We start from the raw sequence: 18,955 nt of genomic DNA on the forward strand, positions 1-18,955 counted from the left end.
AAGAATGCGCTCAGCTTCAGAGGAGACATTCTGCACATATTCACAAAGCTACACGTTCAATGTCACCTTAAGATAAGAGATATAAATCTGGACCTCATGCTACACTATCCTGCTTTACAAAAAGGCTATTTTATAAGAAGGTTTTAAGTAATATTAGAAAAATATAAAACAAAATTAGCATTTAAACAATGTGAAAAAATTACTTCTTGAGTCATCTTAAAGTGTGTGAGATACTCTTGCAAATCACCTGGACAGGCTACAGTTTCTGACTAGCCCTGATTCATGTACTTCTAACATCTTCTGCACTATGGAGGAGATTTGACTATTTTGTTTTTTTCTGACATTTCCTCTTCTGTCTGGAGCTGAACTGCATCTTGTCATTGTCAGAACCTGCAGCCCATCCCCATTGCTGCACAAAGAACACCCATTAACAACGAACCCATTCTGCATGCCAAACCCATTTGGCAAATTCACTAGCCCCTTCACCCCTGACCTTGTGATAAAAACAACAGCCACTCACAGAAAAAACTCACTGTAACCTTTACTGGCAAGATAACTCAAAACTGGTTTTTCTTCTTAGCTTTTAATTATGAGAATCATGTACAAAGCTGTACTTTCCTAACCCCTGCAATCAATCTTTGTAATTTTAAAACTTACAGTTGGAGAAGGATCAGGAAGTCTGTCATAACCCTTCTGCTTCCAGTTCACTTCTAACAGTTTCATGTGCACATGCCTCCCTTCAATGAAGGCGATATAATCCTTGTAATTGCTGCAAGGCCCTGCTATGATGCTCATAAAATTGAGGAGATAACTTAAATACTCCAGTAAAGAAGGTCTTGACCTGTGAAAAGTCAGCCACACACAACAGAACAGACAAAAAAAAACCAAAAACAAAACACAGTAAAACACAGCAAAGGCTTTCACTAATTTTTTTTGTTGCACTGTCTACCTCAGTCCTCACCTCTCTCCTACCCCTTTCCCCTCAGCTGAAAGCTCTCTGGATCTGTTCTGGGAAGATGAAACACAGCCTGTTATATTCTGATGATGTCTGGTAGATGGCAGTCAGAGCAAAGGTAACATGGAAATGCTTAAACTACAGGTGAACTAATGCTAATGATTTGAAAAGCTGTAATCTTGGGAACTTCTTAGCTAAAAACAGTAATAAATTTGTCCATTTTGGGCAGGTCAGCAGTACCAGGAATGAGAAGCTGGTAATTGGTTTTGGACGTCTGTCCAGGAGGTCAGGGACTAAACTGCCTTGTTATACAAACCACAGGGCAAGGAGTCTCTAAAACTAGGGCTCTAAGTCCTGGGAGGAGCTCTCACTCACCCTTCAGTCCAGCCTTTCAAAAAATGGGAAGTGTCACATGAGACATACAGGAAGAGAATGAAAAAGCACTCCTTCCTACTGCTCACACAAAGGAAGCAATTCCCTGTATTGCATCATGAACACGAAAATGAACTAAGGGAGGGAAAATGAATTGAAGGATGGCTGAAGATGAAAGTCAAGGAAAGTGTCTCATATTAATTTTTTTTTCCATTTTGCAAGTGCATATCCCACCAGTTCCTTCTGGGGTTGTACATTTGATGTAAAATGAAGAAGATCCACTGTCCTTGCTACAAATCAGTAGGATGGAAAAAGAAAGATGCAAAGGCCTCTCAGCACTAGTGTAATTTATAAATTGTGAGGCTCGCGGTTTTTACGTGGCAAAAAAGGCCAACATCCAAATTGTGCCCTGTGTTCTGTACCGCATTAGAGTGAGTGCTCTCCACAAATGTCCTAATTGTCACCATTCAAGTAAACATGGAGCCCTCCAATGAGAACACAAACTTGGGCACAGTGCTTGAGGGCTCTTCTGCCCAAGACACAGATGGACACGCATAGCCAAAACACACTCAAAATTCTTTAATACTAAAACAAATTTCTAGCAGAAAAACTAAGCAACAGTTAAACATTTTCTGTTGCCTACTTCTATTCTGAAGTGGAATTAGTTTGAATAAACAGTTAGATCAGCAAGGATTTTCTGCATTCACCCTGCTGATTATTGTAGATGTTACTGCCTGAATGGTATGTTCTCTGGTGAAAGCATTTCACAGAGAGATGCGGCAAACAATTTGGAGTAAGAGTGATCTTTCTGTCCTGCAAAATCTGGTCCATGGTGCAGGCTTCCTAGCTCTACTGTAAGATTGAAAATAAAGTCATTAGTTTCAACAACTTGGATTCTGCACATGGTTGGGTGGGGAGACATGAGCAGTGCACGAAGGAATGTACAGAGGATGAGTGAGAAACAAAAACAGACTAAGAACAGGAGGGAAGACAAAAGGCTGTATTACCAAAGGGGATTTAAAACTCTTCAATTATGACTTGTCTGCCACTGACACTTAAGCTATTGGCATCTTCTTTTCTATTATGAACTCATCAACTGTATAAGAAAATGAAACCCAAGCCTGTTTGGTGAGAATTTGACTAGAATTAAGGGCCAAGTGCAGTTAAAAATCATGCTGTGAGCTTCAAAAACAGACACTGTGGGGTCACAGCAAAGTTATACAAGGCTACCTACAAGATTTTTCCTTCTCAAGAAATGATTCCCTTACTTTCTGAAGCTCATAGGCAGATTTTCTGATGGCTGAATCTTCTGCCTTGGAAATGAAGGAAATAATTTCCTTAGACTTAAACAAACATATCATGGTGAAAAGTAGTGATGGTAAGAGTAAGAGTAATTCTGGAACACTAATTCTTCATTTAAAAAAAAGCAAAACAAACAAAAAAAAACCCAACAAATTCATCTCCATGTTGCACTTGTATTGAGAGACAAACTAGGAAAAAAAAGGGAGCTCAAGAAAGTGCTCTCTCCATATGAAAAATGAGAGTATGAAGAACTAGGAGTATTAGCATTATGGAGGGAGACCAAAAGAAATAAAGTCCAGCATTCAAAAATTGTGGCAAAGAAAAGCAGCACTTCAAGTGTCAGACTCAAATCAAAATGGATTTTTACCATGCAGGGAATTGTTGACAGGTGAGGAGTATTTACTTGGAAAAATAACACATGGCAGATCAGATGAAGATAACAGCCAACAAGTCTGTATAGTATAGTCTTAGCCTGAATTTAAAAGAGTTAATACAGCAAAGACTTCTTCTGTTACATGTGGAGTACATATTTAAGTCAATGAGATATTGCCAAGTACTTCAGTGCCTTACTGACCAGTACAGGGTGATAAAGGCAGAAGTCCTGTACTGCAGAAATAAAGAATATAAGGGAGAAGGTATGTTTGTGTAAAGAGGGCAATGACAGCAGTATTACAAAAACAAAACTGCTCAAGCAAATAGAAGCAGCATGTAGGATTTTTGGCATCTCATGGACTGGAAAGCAGCAGGAAACATTTTCACTGCTGTGCCACTATGCTGTTCCTGACATTGCAATGAAAAAAAAAAAACCCAAAAAAACAAAAAAGCCCCAACAAATAACAAAAAAACCTAAACACTCAACTTCTTTGGAAAAAATTAGACACACATCACTAAGAGAATAACATCCTTACTTTACAGCAAGCCGATTTTGCTCAGCAGTGAGTTCCTCAGCTTGTCGCCCTATTCCTGGAAAGAAAAGTCACATTAGATCTTTCCAAAATACAAACAGTAAAAGATATTCCCAAAACGTTATGCTTGCACCCCACAAATAAATTTCTAAAGCCATAATTTCAACATCTCTTTGTCACAGGTGGTTTTAATACATCTCAATGCCTAACTTCTATGTCAAGTTCTACTCTACCTCTTTACCCAGTTCCTTACCTCATTCCCCCTTTCTCACCCTGGCTACACTGTCAGGAAGAGCAGCCATAGCATTCCCACACACACAATGGAAGTGGCAATGCCACCAACTGGCGGCGACCCCCAACAGCCTCTACAAACTGTCCTGGGCTGGAAAAACCTCTGCTGCCAGAAGCTGCTAGCTCATTTAAGCACAAGCCTCCCGCTGGCTCTTTGGTGAGAAATGGAGCATTTCACAGCAGGAGGAGTGGGCAGGGGAAGGGAAACAGGCGCTCAGGGAACAGAAGCTCCACTGGTGTGAACAAGCAGCCCAGCTGCCTGCTGCTGGAGCAAGCCTAAACACACACATCAGTAATAATCTGGAATTGTACAAGGTCCAGACTGGAAGGGTAACCTCCTGTTGAGTGCACGAGACCTTTGGGACCAGAGGTAGTGCACAGACTCAATGTCCCAGGGAAATGATGGAAAAATCTTGTGTCACAGCCAGTGGTAAACAAATGCTGCTTATAGCAAATGCCTCAAAGCCTTCACCCTAAAGCTCTAGCTGCACATACTGCAGGGAATCCCAGTGGCTTCAGCAGGACTACACGGGATGAGTCACAGCACTCCATGTGGAGCATGTGCACAGCCCCAAAAGATCAGGGGCTTGGCTCCAATTGACATTACTGTTCTAAACATACTGGCCTTAATTACCAATACATTCACAGGACCCACATCCTAAAACGACTGCTGATAAGCTGCTCATTTCCATTCCCTCTCCACTGTTTCAGTTTGTAAATACTGGGAGGACCTGTATTTCAGAGAAACAATTAGCACTTAATTACTTAAAGGACTGGGTATTTTGTTCATCTGTCTCTATTTACAGACAGCTGTGTTAAATTTTTACAAATAGAAATTTGTCGCGTTAAATTTTTACAAATAGAAATTTGCCACTGATGCTTGAGCTGCAAGCTGCCCTCATTTGATCAACTGCTCCATATATGGATGTTTGCAATGTAATGAGCCTTTTCCACCATCATTAATCTGTAGGATTTCTGGTCTGTTTAAAACGCTCCTGCCTCTGCTGTTGTCTTTTTGTTTTCTGTCTGTTCATTTACCTTCGACATCCTAGGTGTGCTCTTCAGCTGCACGCTGCTTTGGAATTGCAGCAATACCTGAGCTGACTCAACTCACAGAAGCAGAGAAGCCTCAGCAACAGGAATGCCAACAGCATGGTCAATTAGCCAAGCTTCCAGCTGTACCTATTATAGCCAGCTAAAAGCATTAGATTATCTTGTGCAAACCTGGCTTGCAAACAATGCCAAACCACCGTGTGACCATCACCTAAATCCTTGCTCACAACAGCTCTGTAGCAAGGCACTTATTCAGTCACCCACAGCTTGTGAGGCAGTGGGCCTCAGACCATCAGAAATTCACACTGCAACATCAGTAGGCTAGAGCAATAATGCTGCTAATGACAACTGACATTTTTAGCCTTTGCACTGTACTGGACACAGGCGTTTTACTGGGAAATAATAGTGCTCTTTGTCACAGCACAGCACAAGACTGAAGACAATGTTATTTTGCTTGCAACTGCTTCTCTCTGCACTGGCGAAAAGCTACTGAATTCTATCACAGCTCATGGAGTATATTACCACTGAATACATCACTGCTAGCACATTTTTTTGCTAAATTAACATTAATGACTGAACCTATGTATCAAACACAACTCTTGACTTCTGAGAATCAGTAGCAGCTTCAGCGAATTTAATGGAGATGCACTGTAGCATCTAGACAGGAGATACTGGTATGAAATACTGGTAGCTAAAATCCAAATTTGCCCCAAGGAAGTAGAATACCCAAACGAGAAAAAAGTTGTCTCTGATATTGCAAAGACAGTTTGATCCTAAAAACTGATAGAAACTTTAAGTTTCTCATTTTCCTCCACAAAGCGTTTTTTTTCTTCATTTGGAACAACTCACTGAACTACATTCATTCACTCCATAAATCAGCCACAGAATGCACTGGTATAAAAAGGCTGTCTTCAGGACATGGGAAGGGATTCCTTTTCTTACCATCATGTAGCTGGCATGCAAGTGTTGTGATCTTCTGTGTAATTATCATCAGCGGACTACAACAAAGACAGAAACAACAGTTACATGTCTTGTAATACAAATTATTCCCAACTTTCTCACTGAATGCCTTTATGCCTTTAAAAGGCATAGCTGTATTAGCAACAAGTGGAAAATATCCAATTAAAGCTGAAGGAGGAGCTCAGGCATAAGACAATTGGGTTCAAAACAACCCCACAGTAACTTGCACTGGAATTTTTAATTGCTAAGTGCACACAAAGCCTTATTTTTTGTCTCCCTATCGTGCAGCAGTGCAAATTGTAGTTCAGAAGAAATCACACCACCAGGACATACCAGCTTGTGCAGCCCACTGGGCTTTCTTTCAGGCAAAGACCAAATTGAAGCCCCATACAATACAACACTAGAATACGGCAGGGCTGCTGTAACCCAACTCTGGCTCTTCTTACTGTTACACTCCTATTGTCTGTCTCCTCAGTGCCCTAAAAAAATGTTGACTCTGCAGATACAGATGCTTATTTCCCCACATGAATAGCTCTATCAATTAGGACTGTGTGCAAATACCAGAAGAGCTGTCAGCACAGCAGTTTCCCACTTGCTTCTTGGCCACGCATCTGTGTTGTGAACAGCCTGTACAAGATACACCATTCAGCTGGGAGTGTATGGGAATCTGGGATCTGGAGCCCCTGGAAACAGGAGCTGGTTGTACCTGAGCCAGGCTTGCAGCGACCCAGCAGCTTTGGTGCCAGCTAAGCATGCAGCATAGGAATAGCCACTGTTCCCAGTAGGGTCACTCATATTTCCTGTATCCAGAGCTTCCTGGCACCGAAGGCAAATGTGAGCTGATGCAACTAAGGAATGGGGGAAAAAGACTAAACTCAGGTTGGTGCCATCAAGAGCTGGTTCCCACAAGGATAAAGGGCACAGCCAAGAGCATTTAGAGGAAGATAAAAGGAAAGATGGGAGGAAAACCATGGGGACACCTGACCACTTCCTCCATCAGCTGTGGTGCCCTAAACACAAAACCTATTGCTGAACATCTGCAAACTGGAAGAACCCATGGCAGGCAAAAAGCAAGGGATGAGCACCCGCTCACACTGCTTCTCCCTATCTCTCTGCCACTGGGGACACTGGCACAGGGTGCCCAGATGTCTCACAACCATGGTAGCCATGAGATGGGAAAGAGTGATGAGGACACACCACTATTTTAAAAGCCTTAGTTGTGATGACTGTGTGTAAAATCAGTTCCAGAAAAGACATCTGTCTTCGCTGAGGATTAATACAATGGGTTGTTTCTCCATTTGAGAATAAATTAACAACATTAACCAGATGGGAGTTTCTGTTTGAACATAAATTATGTCTTCTACCTGGAAATGAAAACTTGAGTTTGTACACATTTATTTAACTATTTACACAGTTTGACCAGTATATGGAACTTTTTTTAAGAGTCATAGATGATTAAACCAAACATTACAGCTGTTCATTTTAACTATTGTAATATATTTTCTGAACACAATTAAAGAAAAAGGTTGTTTGTTTTTTTTTTTTAGCTCAAGCACTGTGGCTGTCCCACAGATTTCTCAAGTAAAGGAAAAAAAAGTGTAACTTAAATCCAATGATGTCTCTGTCTAAAATAACGATCAAATACTTATGTTCTACAGAGATTTTCAAGAGATTCTGGATCATCCTTAACTAAATTGACCCACTGGTTACAATCAAATGTAAACCCAATGGTGAAGATAAACTGTTTACAACCTGATTATCCCACTAATATAAATCAAACAGATTCTCAAGATAATTCATAGGCTGAGCATGGAAAACACACAAATACTGGCAAAAGACATTCTTTCATTCTGAGTGGTCTTTTTTCTAACACTTAATAAGGCTGATCTTTTTCAAGAGTCCACAAGTAATTCTGTGTGGGCAATTTGCATTTGCTACCCAAAACCAGAACATGCAATATCAGCCAATTACTCAATCAGCAACTGTTTTTATAATTTCAGAAGTCCCTATTTGAAATGTCAATAAAAAAAAGTTTGCACAAAAAATTCAGAATAGGCTTAAATATACACAGAATTTGAATACAATTGTAACAGAGGGGTTTGTACAGCAGCTCTTTTTGGGTTACCTAGACTACTGGTAGTAGATAAGGAATGGACAAATTCAACAATGACTTTTCACCTTCCAGCAATATTGTCAAATAGTCATTCTAAACTTTATTCCAATTAATCTTTCAAGAAAAGTGATTTATAAGCTGTTTTTACCATTATCTTCAACATCCTGTTTCTCAAAGTAGATTTTCCCAGACAAAATTTAGCTTTGCTTTCAAAGATACATAAATCCTAATCCTTTAAGCATATGAAAAGGCAGATTTTTTTAATCCTTAGGAGACACAGAGGCTGTCACTGAACCAAACCATTTTACTGCAATAAACACAAATTTTTATTTTGACAGTGTTTGACCTTTCTAGCTTTATGGGGGAACATTAACACTTGTTTCAAATTGCTTCAATTTATTGCATATGTTTCTTATGGCAAGCACTTCACGCCAATATTGAAGTGGGTAACTTTAAACCTCAGGCTCTGAGCCAAAACCGTATGACTTCAAGTGTCTAAATTTAGGCACTTGTCTTAGACAAGGCCCCCATGGTAAACCAGAGAGAACCAAAATGCAAACAATCCAAGGGCAGCAGGAGTAAAGCCTGCACTGAAGTCATGCCACATATAAACACAGAGGAGAGAGGTTCTCCTCATCTATATTAGGAATTCATTGCCTCATTGGTAACACATTGTAAGACAACAGAACAAGTCAGCCTTTCCTGCACTTTAATCAGAGAAGATGGAGAGTCTGTCTCCCTCAAATCCCATCTCCAGAGGAGACAAGGAACAGCAAAGTGTCTGACAAGGCAAGTGGGAAGGAGACATATCATATTACATGACATACATATTTTCCACAGTGGCTGGAAAGTGGCCCAGCAGAAAAGGACCTGGGGGATGCTGGTCAATGGCTGGCTGAACAAGAGCCAGCAGTGCCCAGATGGCCAAAAGGCCAATGGCATCCTGGCCTGTGTCAGGAACAGTGTGGGCAGCAGGAGCAGGGCAGTGATTGTCCCCCTGTACTCAGCACTGGTGAGGCCACACCTCGAGTGCTGTGTTCAGTTCAATTCAGAGAACATTGAGAGGCTGCAACATGTCCAAAGAAGAGGAATGGAGCTGGGGAAGGGTCTGAAGCACAAGTCCAGTGATAAGTGAATGAGGGAGCTAGGATCATTTAGTCTGGAGAAAAGAGGCTCAGGGGAGACCTTATCACTCCCTACAACTGCCTGAGGGTGCAGGCAGGTGGGAGTCTCTCCTCTTGAGCTGCACCAGAGGAGATTTAGGTTAGACATCCAAGGAGATTTTTCACAGAAAGAGTGATTAGACATTGGAATGGTCTTCTCAGGGAGGTGGTGGAGTCACTGTCCCTGGAGGTGTTTAAGGAACGACTAGTTGTGGCACTCAGTGATTGGTCATAATTGATGACCTCAACCTAAATGATTCTGTGATCTCTTCTCTACCCTACTCAGGAAGGTGGAAACCTTGCTTTCACAAGATAAGTGTTGGGTATCAGTCAACACTTCACACAAAGGGCAAGCAATGTTTCAGGTGAACAAGGAGCATCTTCCTCCCTCCTCTCCTCCTGCCCACCATTTCTCACTGACTTGACCTCAACGGGACCATGTCTTTGCTGCAGGAAAAGGCAGAGAACAATAAACAATGGCATTACTGGAACTCTCTCTTAAAGGTGGGGAGGGAAGAATCATAAATTCCTAAACATGTGAGTTTTGATTATTAAAACTTTGAAATACCAGAGTATTGAATTGCCATTTCTATCCAGCCTTTCAGGCAAGCTCTAACTTTAAACAGCAATAAAACATTAAGTAAGACATTAAATACAGCACCATATCGTATATAGCCAACTGTTTCCAACATGATACTCCTTTAAACATTAAACTCTACTGGAAAAAGCCAATAGTGCTAAAAATAAGACAGGAAGTTAGCAAAACTATAAAACTCACAATCCCTTTTCTTACTTCCGGATTTTGTGACGCACAGGTTTTTGGAGGGGAACAATTAAGTTGAATTTAAGAAGAAAATCTACCTACTACACTTGTACTTACAAATGAAGCACGAAGATTTATCCCTAGGAAGGAAGAATTTGAAATAAACCACATTTAGAAGCCTAAACAACTTGCAATCCATCACATTTGAACACCTACCGATTGCTTTGTAGCCACATGCTGAGTGGTGATTCCACACCCTCTCCACTTGTCCTATTAAGCACAACAGTTACAAACTACCACAGAAACCCAGAATCTGATTTATGTGCGGTGTGATTTCACCTCCCTTCCCATGTTTTATTTATTGGCTATGAGTTTAATCTTAGGTTGTAGCTGCGCACTACCTCTTATACACAAACCACAGTGGCCAACTTTTAATGTAAAAAAAAAATTTAAAAATTAAGAAATTGACCCAGGGACAATTTTATTTTAAAGGCATCTAATAGAAGGTATAGACAGCTTTGGGTTTTTGTTTACCTCATGTTAGATGCCTTGAAAAATAGCACAAGACTAAGATGCAACCATTTACAGAGAATGCTCAATACAGGGGTTTACTCCCCTAAATAAACCTTCCAAATGAAAACATACCAGTTAATATATTTTTTAAATACAGCTTTCCCCAATGCAATAAATTTGCCAGAAGCACAGGCCAGTGGAAGTAAAGATGTTTTGTTTGTAGACTGCTGTGAGGGTCCTCACCGCATCACAGGCTGGCTTCTGCACTGAGCAAGCTTTGATGCTTACGAGAGAAAAGACGTTTTCCAAGCACAGTCTGCTTGACCTTAGGTAATCCCGTGGAGAAGTCTGGCACACGCTTGCTAGAAATAGTTTCCACTGACCTGATTTCACTAAGAGAGGAGGTGGAGTCAAAAGGCTCATAGCAGACAAGACTCCAAAACAGAGAACATTTATTTCAGGGTTACCTTTGCAGCGCTGAAGCCGTGACAAGAAGTTCACACAGTCACACCCTGCTGTGACAGTAACCATTGCTGACAAGGGGATGGCCAAGCTGGCAGTGAGCTCGTACTTTTGCTTTCAACAGTAAGAGGAAGAAGTACTGAAGTATATCAGAGGAAAAACACTTCACTAAACACACTCGCCACCTTCAAAGCAACTTACAATTTCCTTCATGTGATGTGTTGCCTTTTTCTGTGTGTGTGTGTGAAAGCTCCCAAGCAGTATTTCTTAAGCCCTCATGGTAGAAACATTTCACTTAAAAGAGTGTTTACTTCTGGAGAAGTGTCCTGGGATGTACTAGATGCATGGAGTTCTCTAGTAGTGCTTGCCTGCTTGAATTCTGCCTAGTTCCCACACTGCAGTTCTTGCAGGGCTCCTGCACATCCAATGGTAAGTGATCTCAGGGCTGCTTCCAGTGGACAAGCACCCAGCTGAGCAGCAAAGCAGCAAACAGGCATGGAAAACAGACTGACTCCCCCTTACTCACCCTGCACCTGCACTGCTGCACTGCCTCTGGGGACCAGCTGCACACCAAGCACTGCTGGAACAGACACTGCAGCAATGTACTGCATGTCACACATTTGGAAGACCAGAAAATGAAAATAACGAACTGAACTTGCAGGACCAGACAACATTTCTGCTCTTTGTTTTAACATGGTAACAGAGTACATCTATCTTTGCTTTCATCAGCAAATGTATTTCCTTTGTGAAAAACGGCTGCTGTATTTTTATTCCTTCCTTTTGTGGTTGAAACTAAAAGTCCCTGAGAGAGGAAAAAAACAGCAACAAAGCACTAATCACCCAGTAAAAATTCACTGCCTGAAGTGACACTTGTTACTAAAGCATCTGCTTATATATATGGCTTTTTTAGAGGGTTCTCTCAATAGTCATCCCTTTCTAGGAGGTTTGCTGAGAATGCTGCTGCTGCTGCTCTGCATTTGGGATAGGGCGAACACAAAGGTGGTGTCTGGAGAGTGATGTCCACCAAAGCACTTGTGAAAGATCTACTGATTTGACATGTGGGGAGGAAAACCCCTCAAGTCTCTCAGATACTTCAGCTATGGTCTCTCTAAGACCATAGAAGATTGAAAACTGCCAGTGGGTGTAGTGATCTTCACAATCTGAGTTTCTCTCCTGTAAGGAGTGGCAGCAAGAATCATAGAATCATTAAGACTAGAAAAGACCTCTAGGATCATTGAGTCCAGCTGTTAATCCAGCACTGCCATCTTCACCATTAAACCATGTCTCCAGGTGCCATAACTGCATATTTTTTGAACACTTCCAGGGATGGTGACTCCACCACTTCTCTGGGCAGCCTGTTCCAATGCTTGGAAATACTTCCCATGAAGAAACTTTTCCTAAAATCCAATCTAAACCTCTCCTGGCATAACCTGAGGCCATTTCCTCTCGTCCTGTCTCCTGTTATATTGGAAAAGTGACTCACCCCTGCCTTGTTACAACCTCCTTTCAAGCACTTGCAGAGTGATAAGGCCCCTCCTGCTCTCCAGGCTAAGCAACCCCAGCTCTCTCAGCCTCTGCTCACATATGAAAGAAACTCCCATATGCACAACCAGTCTCTGACATTTCACTGAACAGCCTGCAATATTAGGAAATTTTGCTCAGACACCGCAATATTTCAAAGAGGAAACTGAAAAGCTCTATGGCCGTAATCAAGCAGAGGATTGAAACAGACACAGGTCTCATACCTTCTGAATTTTTTCTGGATGATCATGTGCATCTGGCATTTGGTCATGAAGCTTACTAGACTGAAACCTTACCTATTACTATTTTCCATAAATCAGAATCAAGATTCCTTATTTTAAACTAATTTTCCTTAAAGCTATATATTATTATATATATATATATATCTATATCATATTGCTATACTCAATCTGAGCCTGTGATACAAAGGGAAAAAACACAAACTGTATGATATTATTACTGTTTTTATTAAGTTGTATAGGCAGGCAACTTACCAGCATAATCCTCTTAGCATAAAGGAAAAGAAATGAGAGAAAGAGTTAGGATTTCATTTTTCCAGGTACAATGTATAAATGCCATGGCAAACCAAGCAAAATAAAACATGCATGTTTTTCTCAAAGATTGATTTGAATTAAGGTGGAAGCACAGGATTCAATTACTGTACAATTAGCATTCAAAAACAAATAGGATTTTTGAGGAAGTAGTAAATTCCTAAATTATATCACCATGTATTTGAGAAATAATATAACCAAAAGAAATTTAATAACATATATACACATTTTAAAAAATTAATTAAAATTGAAGTGCAGCAAGCTGGAAATTGTTTTCCTTAAAACCTGGCAGTCATTTTAAAAAAAAACACAAGTTTTTCCTTAAGTGCTATGCAATACATGAAAAACTCTTAAGTCAGGAAATAGCTGCAAGGAGCTTGAATGCAGCTCTGTCTGTGGGACTGAGTGACCAAACCTTCCCTTTTTAGGAATTAAGAACTAACTAGTCACCAGCAGGTAAGAAGTCCCTTCTTATTTCGTAGCCTGGAAGCGATGTGCCACAGCTTGATCTTTCACTTTCCAGTTTGCTTAAGATATGACTCAGAAGTTACCTTGTTCTCACCATCTTTACCTGCATTTTACAAGCTCTGTTCTCAAAATGGGAGGGCTCCAAACAAATAGCACAACCAACTGTTACTAAAAATGCCCCAAAAATTTGCAAATTTGCAAATATTTGCAAGCACACTTCAGAAGGGTTATGCATGCAAGCTGCTAAGTGCACAAGGCAGGTCAAGAGAGCAAATGAGGGATGCTGGCTTTCAGCACTGCCACTGGGACACACTCAGTGATCATCTGGCTCACCAATTCAGGGAACTGACAGTGGAAAGCTGATGGCAATAGAACTGGTTATATGCCTATTGGATGTGGATTAAAACTTCCTCCTTGCAACCAGATATCACCAGACTTATGGAATACTAAGTCAGCAGATGATGGTTTCTTTGTTTCATCTTAAAGATTCCTCTGAATCCAGTGTCTTGCCTTCTCAGTATATATCCCCAGCCACGTTCACCCAAAATTGTGGGTGGCAGGAGGGAGATGAGCTCAGTTCCACGATTCTGTCTCACTCATTTCTGAAAACCTGAGGGAGAACTTTAATGCCATCCTCCCAGCTATGTCCTGTCCTAATGATTCCCTATTACCACATGCAACAGATGAGGAACCATCAAATATGGGAGAATGAACAAGGGGAGGTTCAGTTGCTGCTCATACATGGTAAAACTCTATCCAGGGAGTATATTTTATCTCTCTGGGTCATCACATCTGTTCAGTATGGGAAAAAGCTTCAACGGGCACATATTTGCAGCTGAAGAAAACAGGTTTTAAGACAGATTTATGATGGTGATCTGGGTGTCAACACTTTGGATTGCAAGTTTTCAATACTTCACTACAGTATTTTTATTTATTCGTAGCTTCTAAAATATACCATGAAGGTGCAGGTCATATCCATAAACAAGTTCCACTTGATAGTTTTATTTTTGACTGAAGTTTAGGAATTGGTGTGTATCTTGAAGAACCAAGTCAAAATCAAATAACACAGTAAGCATTAATTTATCAAGAAATAATTTATTAATTAATCAAGCATTATTGTTTCACTACCATTATTATCCTCAAGGTCATCATTAAATAAGAGTAGTTACTTTTTCATCAAGGGAAAAGAGAACACTTCCTAGTCTATAAAAAAACAAATACCATTCCTCTTCTTTCACCTCCAGTCTCAGCTGGATCTTTATTAAATGTATTCAGCAAGAGAGAGCTAATATGCCTCACAGAGCATTTCTGAACATAATATTCAGAAAAGTATGATCTCTCACATTTCTCTCTCTGTCTCTGCCTCTTACACACACTGAGCTATAGCGTTCCAATCCCATTTATAGGCTTTTTGGTAGGTCATGCTCTTTGAGGACATGCTTTTGTGTATTAAAAGAACTACAGAAAAAATTACAGAACTAAACTTCTTTAAACATATAAGTTCACATTACTGCAGCCTCCTTAGTAAAAAACCTCCAGAGTTTGAGAGAAACTTCTCCTCCACCACCTGAAGTTTAACTAAATGCTGAAACCCACCACCTCAGAGAGCGAGACATACACAAAGACAGCAAAAACCTTCATTCTCCTACTCTGTGCCAGTAAGATCAAAGAGACTTGGAAGAGCCATGTAAAACTTACTGTGTGAGTTTACAGAAATATTTCATTGTATGTTACTAATTACTCTGTCTTCAGACATTCAATTAAACAAGCGTAATACAGATTAGCACACTGGTTTTAAATCGTGCAAAAGCATACCTTCCTCTCACAAAGTACATAGGGTGAGCTGTCTCTATCTTTGCAAAGCATCCTCTACTGCTTCCCTGAGTGAAATCAGAGACTACAATATGTATGAAAACCGTTTCACACATATCACAGCATACAAAAAGTTGGGCCATTTAAGCAGCAGCCACAAGCTGGCCCCACAAGAGAAACAGTGCTGACAACCCAAGCTGATCCCTTGTCTCTCTGCCCTCCTCCCAGCTCCACCTGCAACTCCTCCCTGCCCAAATCCTGCTCTCACACCCTGGGGTGCTGGGCTGGGGAACACCTTCCCAGCCGGGGCTTCAAGATAAATCAGAATGGGGGAAAGGAGACACAGAGCTGACAGCTGTGCCTAGGAAGCTGGAAGGAGAGCAGCCCACCCCACCTCCCAGGGCAGACCACCACCAGGGAGCAGAGCACCAGCCACATAAGTCACTCCTACAGCTCCAGGGAGAGACTGCCCAACTTATCCTCCCAGGCTGTTCTGCAGGGAAACCTAGCTAGCTCACTGCACTCTACCTTCCCAACTACACAGCTTCTAACAAGAAAACAGTAAAAACAATGAGTCAGTGCAAAAATCATACAGTGCTTATTCCTTTTTAAAAAAAAAACAAAAAAAAACCCAAACAAACAAACAAACAAAAAACCCCACCCAAATCAAAAACAAAACAAACCCCAACAAAACTCCAAAGATCACAACAAAAGCCTCAGAAAAAGCTTAAGGGTAAGAAAATGGCAGGTGCTCCACAGACAACATAAAAATTATTCTTACAACTTACTGAAATCAACTAACACTGATTGACATAGGAACCAGTTTGCAGACTCACTCACCCGGAAAAATCTGTAGTGAGAATACCATAATGAAATATGTATATTCGGCTTATGTGGCACAATGTGAGGTATCCCATAGCTACGACAAAGGAGTACCTAAAAACATAACACACAGAACACATAGTTACCAACACAAGTACCAGCAAGAACTAGAATCACTCAAATTGGGTTGGGCTTGTTTTGATTTTTTCAAATCAGAGTGTTAAAAAGTCTGAAGCTACGCTACAGGACCTGGAAGGAATTCTCAGAGGAGACTGATGGTGTTGTATGCAGCTGAAACCTGACAGAGGTGTCTCCTCATTCTGGGGGTGAGGAAAAAATGGAAGAAGAAATAGGATTGATTCAAGTTGTAAAATTCAATTTTCAAAACTCCCATCTTTGCATATTATTTCAAAATTTCTGTCCAACTTAAGTATTTAAAACCAGATGATACTGTATGTCAGTCACTGAAGTTATCCACTGCATTTTTTGTCTGTAAATGTTTTTTATATGCAACTCTTCTTCAGATCTAGCAAAGACTAAAATATTTCAAGTTTAAGGTGTTCATTCTCATGATATAAGGGCAGACAATGGCACACAGCCTGATCTTTTCAGCTCTCCATGCTGAAGCACACCATCTTCCAGAAAAGTCATAGAATCAGATAGATTGGAAAGGACCTGTAAGATCACTTCAGTGCCCAGCTGAAGAAGTGTTCCTTAGGTAGATTGTGACAAATTCACTCTGTGTTTCAAGATGATAGCACACTTCTGTTGGGCAGGGCAGTAGCCCTGAATAATAGATAGAAGATTCTATCTTAACAGCTGAACAGTCTGAAGACTGGAAATGTTGCAGCATTTGCATGGGCAGATGCAGCCTTTCATAAAAGTAATTTCTCCCTGTATTTACACCAGCAAGAAAGAGGACACTGGGGAGGAAAGAAGCAGGTGGATCTTTGGAGACAGACTGACACATGAAGCAAACAAAACAGTGCAATGGCGAGCTGGGACACCAGAATGAAAGGCTGGCACCAGATGGACAGGCCAGGACCAGGTCTACTGGTGTCCTCCATAGCAGAGGTTATCCATGTAGGGGAGAAGAGGCAAAGACCAACAGACAAAAGGAGATGGCACATCCTGCAGGCCTGGTAGGGCTGAGCCTCAGGATACTGGTAAGCACAAATTGCCAAGAGAGGTCCCCCTGCCCCCAGACCCATGAGAGCATCCACCACAGGGGAGAACTAAAGGTGAAATCAGACAAGAGGATCAGTCAGCAGACAACTGAAAAAAGAGCCAGGCCTTTGTCAAATTATGGCTGGTTTTAAAAGAAATGAGTTTTTCCTCCCTGGGGGCTAATAAACTGCAGTGTGAGTGACAGTGATGGATCACAAGGCAACCTGTGGGTCATGTGGCCCACAGCAAACAGCTGGATGAAAGGCAGACTGAAGGGACATGACAGATTCTTCAGCAGATTCAGAGTAGAATTTATCGTATTTTATCTGGGTCAGGCATCCAGTCCTGCCTCAGCAAGGTCCTTGGATTCCCCTCTCATCAGCAGAGAATGGCAAGCATCCATCCAAAGGCAAGTCACCCAGCTCAGACATGTAACAGCAAGAGACAGGATGAAGGATCTAAAATAAGCCTCCATGCTGAGGGGTAAAGCACTTAGATTGAAATGGGGGGAAAGCAGGCAGAGATACACTGAACTGCTGCTGCAGCTGGGAGCATTTCTGATGCTGGATTAATTCATCCATTTATAGTCCTGGAAAGCTAGTAGCTTCACCAGAGAGCAAACTAGCAAAAAATAACCAGGGAAAAGAGTATGAAGGTTAAATGATGCAGTTTATTAAATTTTTTCTCTTCCACTGCATTTTTCTGAGGGAATAAAGAGCCAGGTCTTGAAGCCCCACTCTGAAGGAGCTGTTCCACTTAGGAACAGGTCCAGGCCTTAAAGTGGCATTGTTCAAGCTTACTCTCATCTGGTTTGAGTATGTTGTTACTTTGCCAAAACTAACGATGTGAATGTGCTTTGAGTCACACTGTTATGGCTAGCAGAATGCAATAGAGAAGTCCTAACCCAATCCTCTCTCAGAACTCCTGAAGTTTTTCAGCAGGTTGGACTGACATTTCACATAGACTCAAATCAACACACAACTGTCTTGCAGCAGTGGGCAACACTATATGAACTGGCTTGGTTTGTGTTTCAGTATAAAGCTATTTTGCTATTAGCCATTGTGGTTAACTGGCTAAAGAGAAAGAGTGAGGGGGTTTCCCATTGAAGCTGTGTCCTTTTCCTTATCACCACCCCAACTTGTCTAGGAAGATGCAAATAACTTGGATGATTCCTTTGTAGACTTGGTTGCTCCAATCTACAGTCACTAACTCCTGCAATTCCCTCAATTGACAGGAATTACACGACCAGGAAACCATAACATGATTTTTCTAACACCTTTTTATTTTGGTGTCTGGATGGCATTTCTTTAACAAACATTGTCCAATTACCTCTTTTTTATTATTTTTTTTTTAATGACATTATTAATTACCTCTAGACTTCTGGGCTTTGCACTCTGGGAGAGGGTGAAAAAAACACCTCCTTAATAACTATCTGGCTAGTGCAAAATGCTAGTAACTGCTGTAGACGGGATTTTTTTTACAGTTCACATTTCTAAATAATAGAAAAGTCATAAGTAGGGTTCCCATTTAGATATTAGAGAGGTGTCTCTTCTGGAAAAAAAGGAAGGCGAGAGGATTATCTATCAGATTCTCAAATAGTCCTGGCCTTGAAGGCAAGTGAAGAAAGGGTCTCTGTTCCCAAGCCTAGATTTATGTGGATTCTGAGCATTCAGCAGCAGCTACAGAAACTGCCAGACAGAGCAGAGACAGAAAACACCTGCCACATATCCAAACCATACATTTCTACTTTAAGCAATAACAG

General features: G+C 41.0%; 1 protein-coding gene across 1 annotated transcript in view; it reads right to left on the bottom strand.

The window, feature by feature from the left end:
• Positions 1-18,955, bottom strand: part of MBOAT1 (membrane bound glycerophospholipid O-acyltransferase 1) — a 56,216-nt gene that overhangs the window by 13,187 nt on the left and 24,074 nt on the right. Inside the window, exons 4-7 of the mRNA XM_005525341.3 lie at positions 16,045-16,140; positions 5,821-5,876; positions 3,538-3,592; positions 658-841 (exon numbers count right to left, since the gene is read on the bottom strand). Coding sequence (XP_005525398.2) covers positions 658-841; positions 3,538-3,592; positions 5,821-5,876; positions 16,045-16,140 — 391 coding nt within the window. The remainder of the gene's footprint in view (positions 1-657; positions 842-3,537; positions 3,593-5,820; positions 5,877-16,044; positions 16,141-18,955) is intronic.

Source organism: Pseudopodoces humilis, chromosome 1 (assembly GCF_049639895.1).
Source record: "Pseudopodoces humilis isolate 2021_Gansu_Grassland_sample_001 chromosome 1, ASM4963989v1, whole genome shotgun sequence".
Classification (NCBI taxonomy): Eukaryota; Metazoa; Chordata; class Aves; order Passeriformes; family Paridae; genus Pseudopodoces; species Pseudopodoces humilis.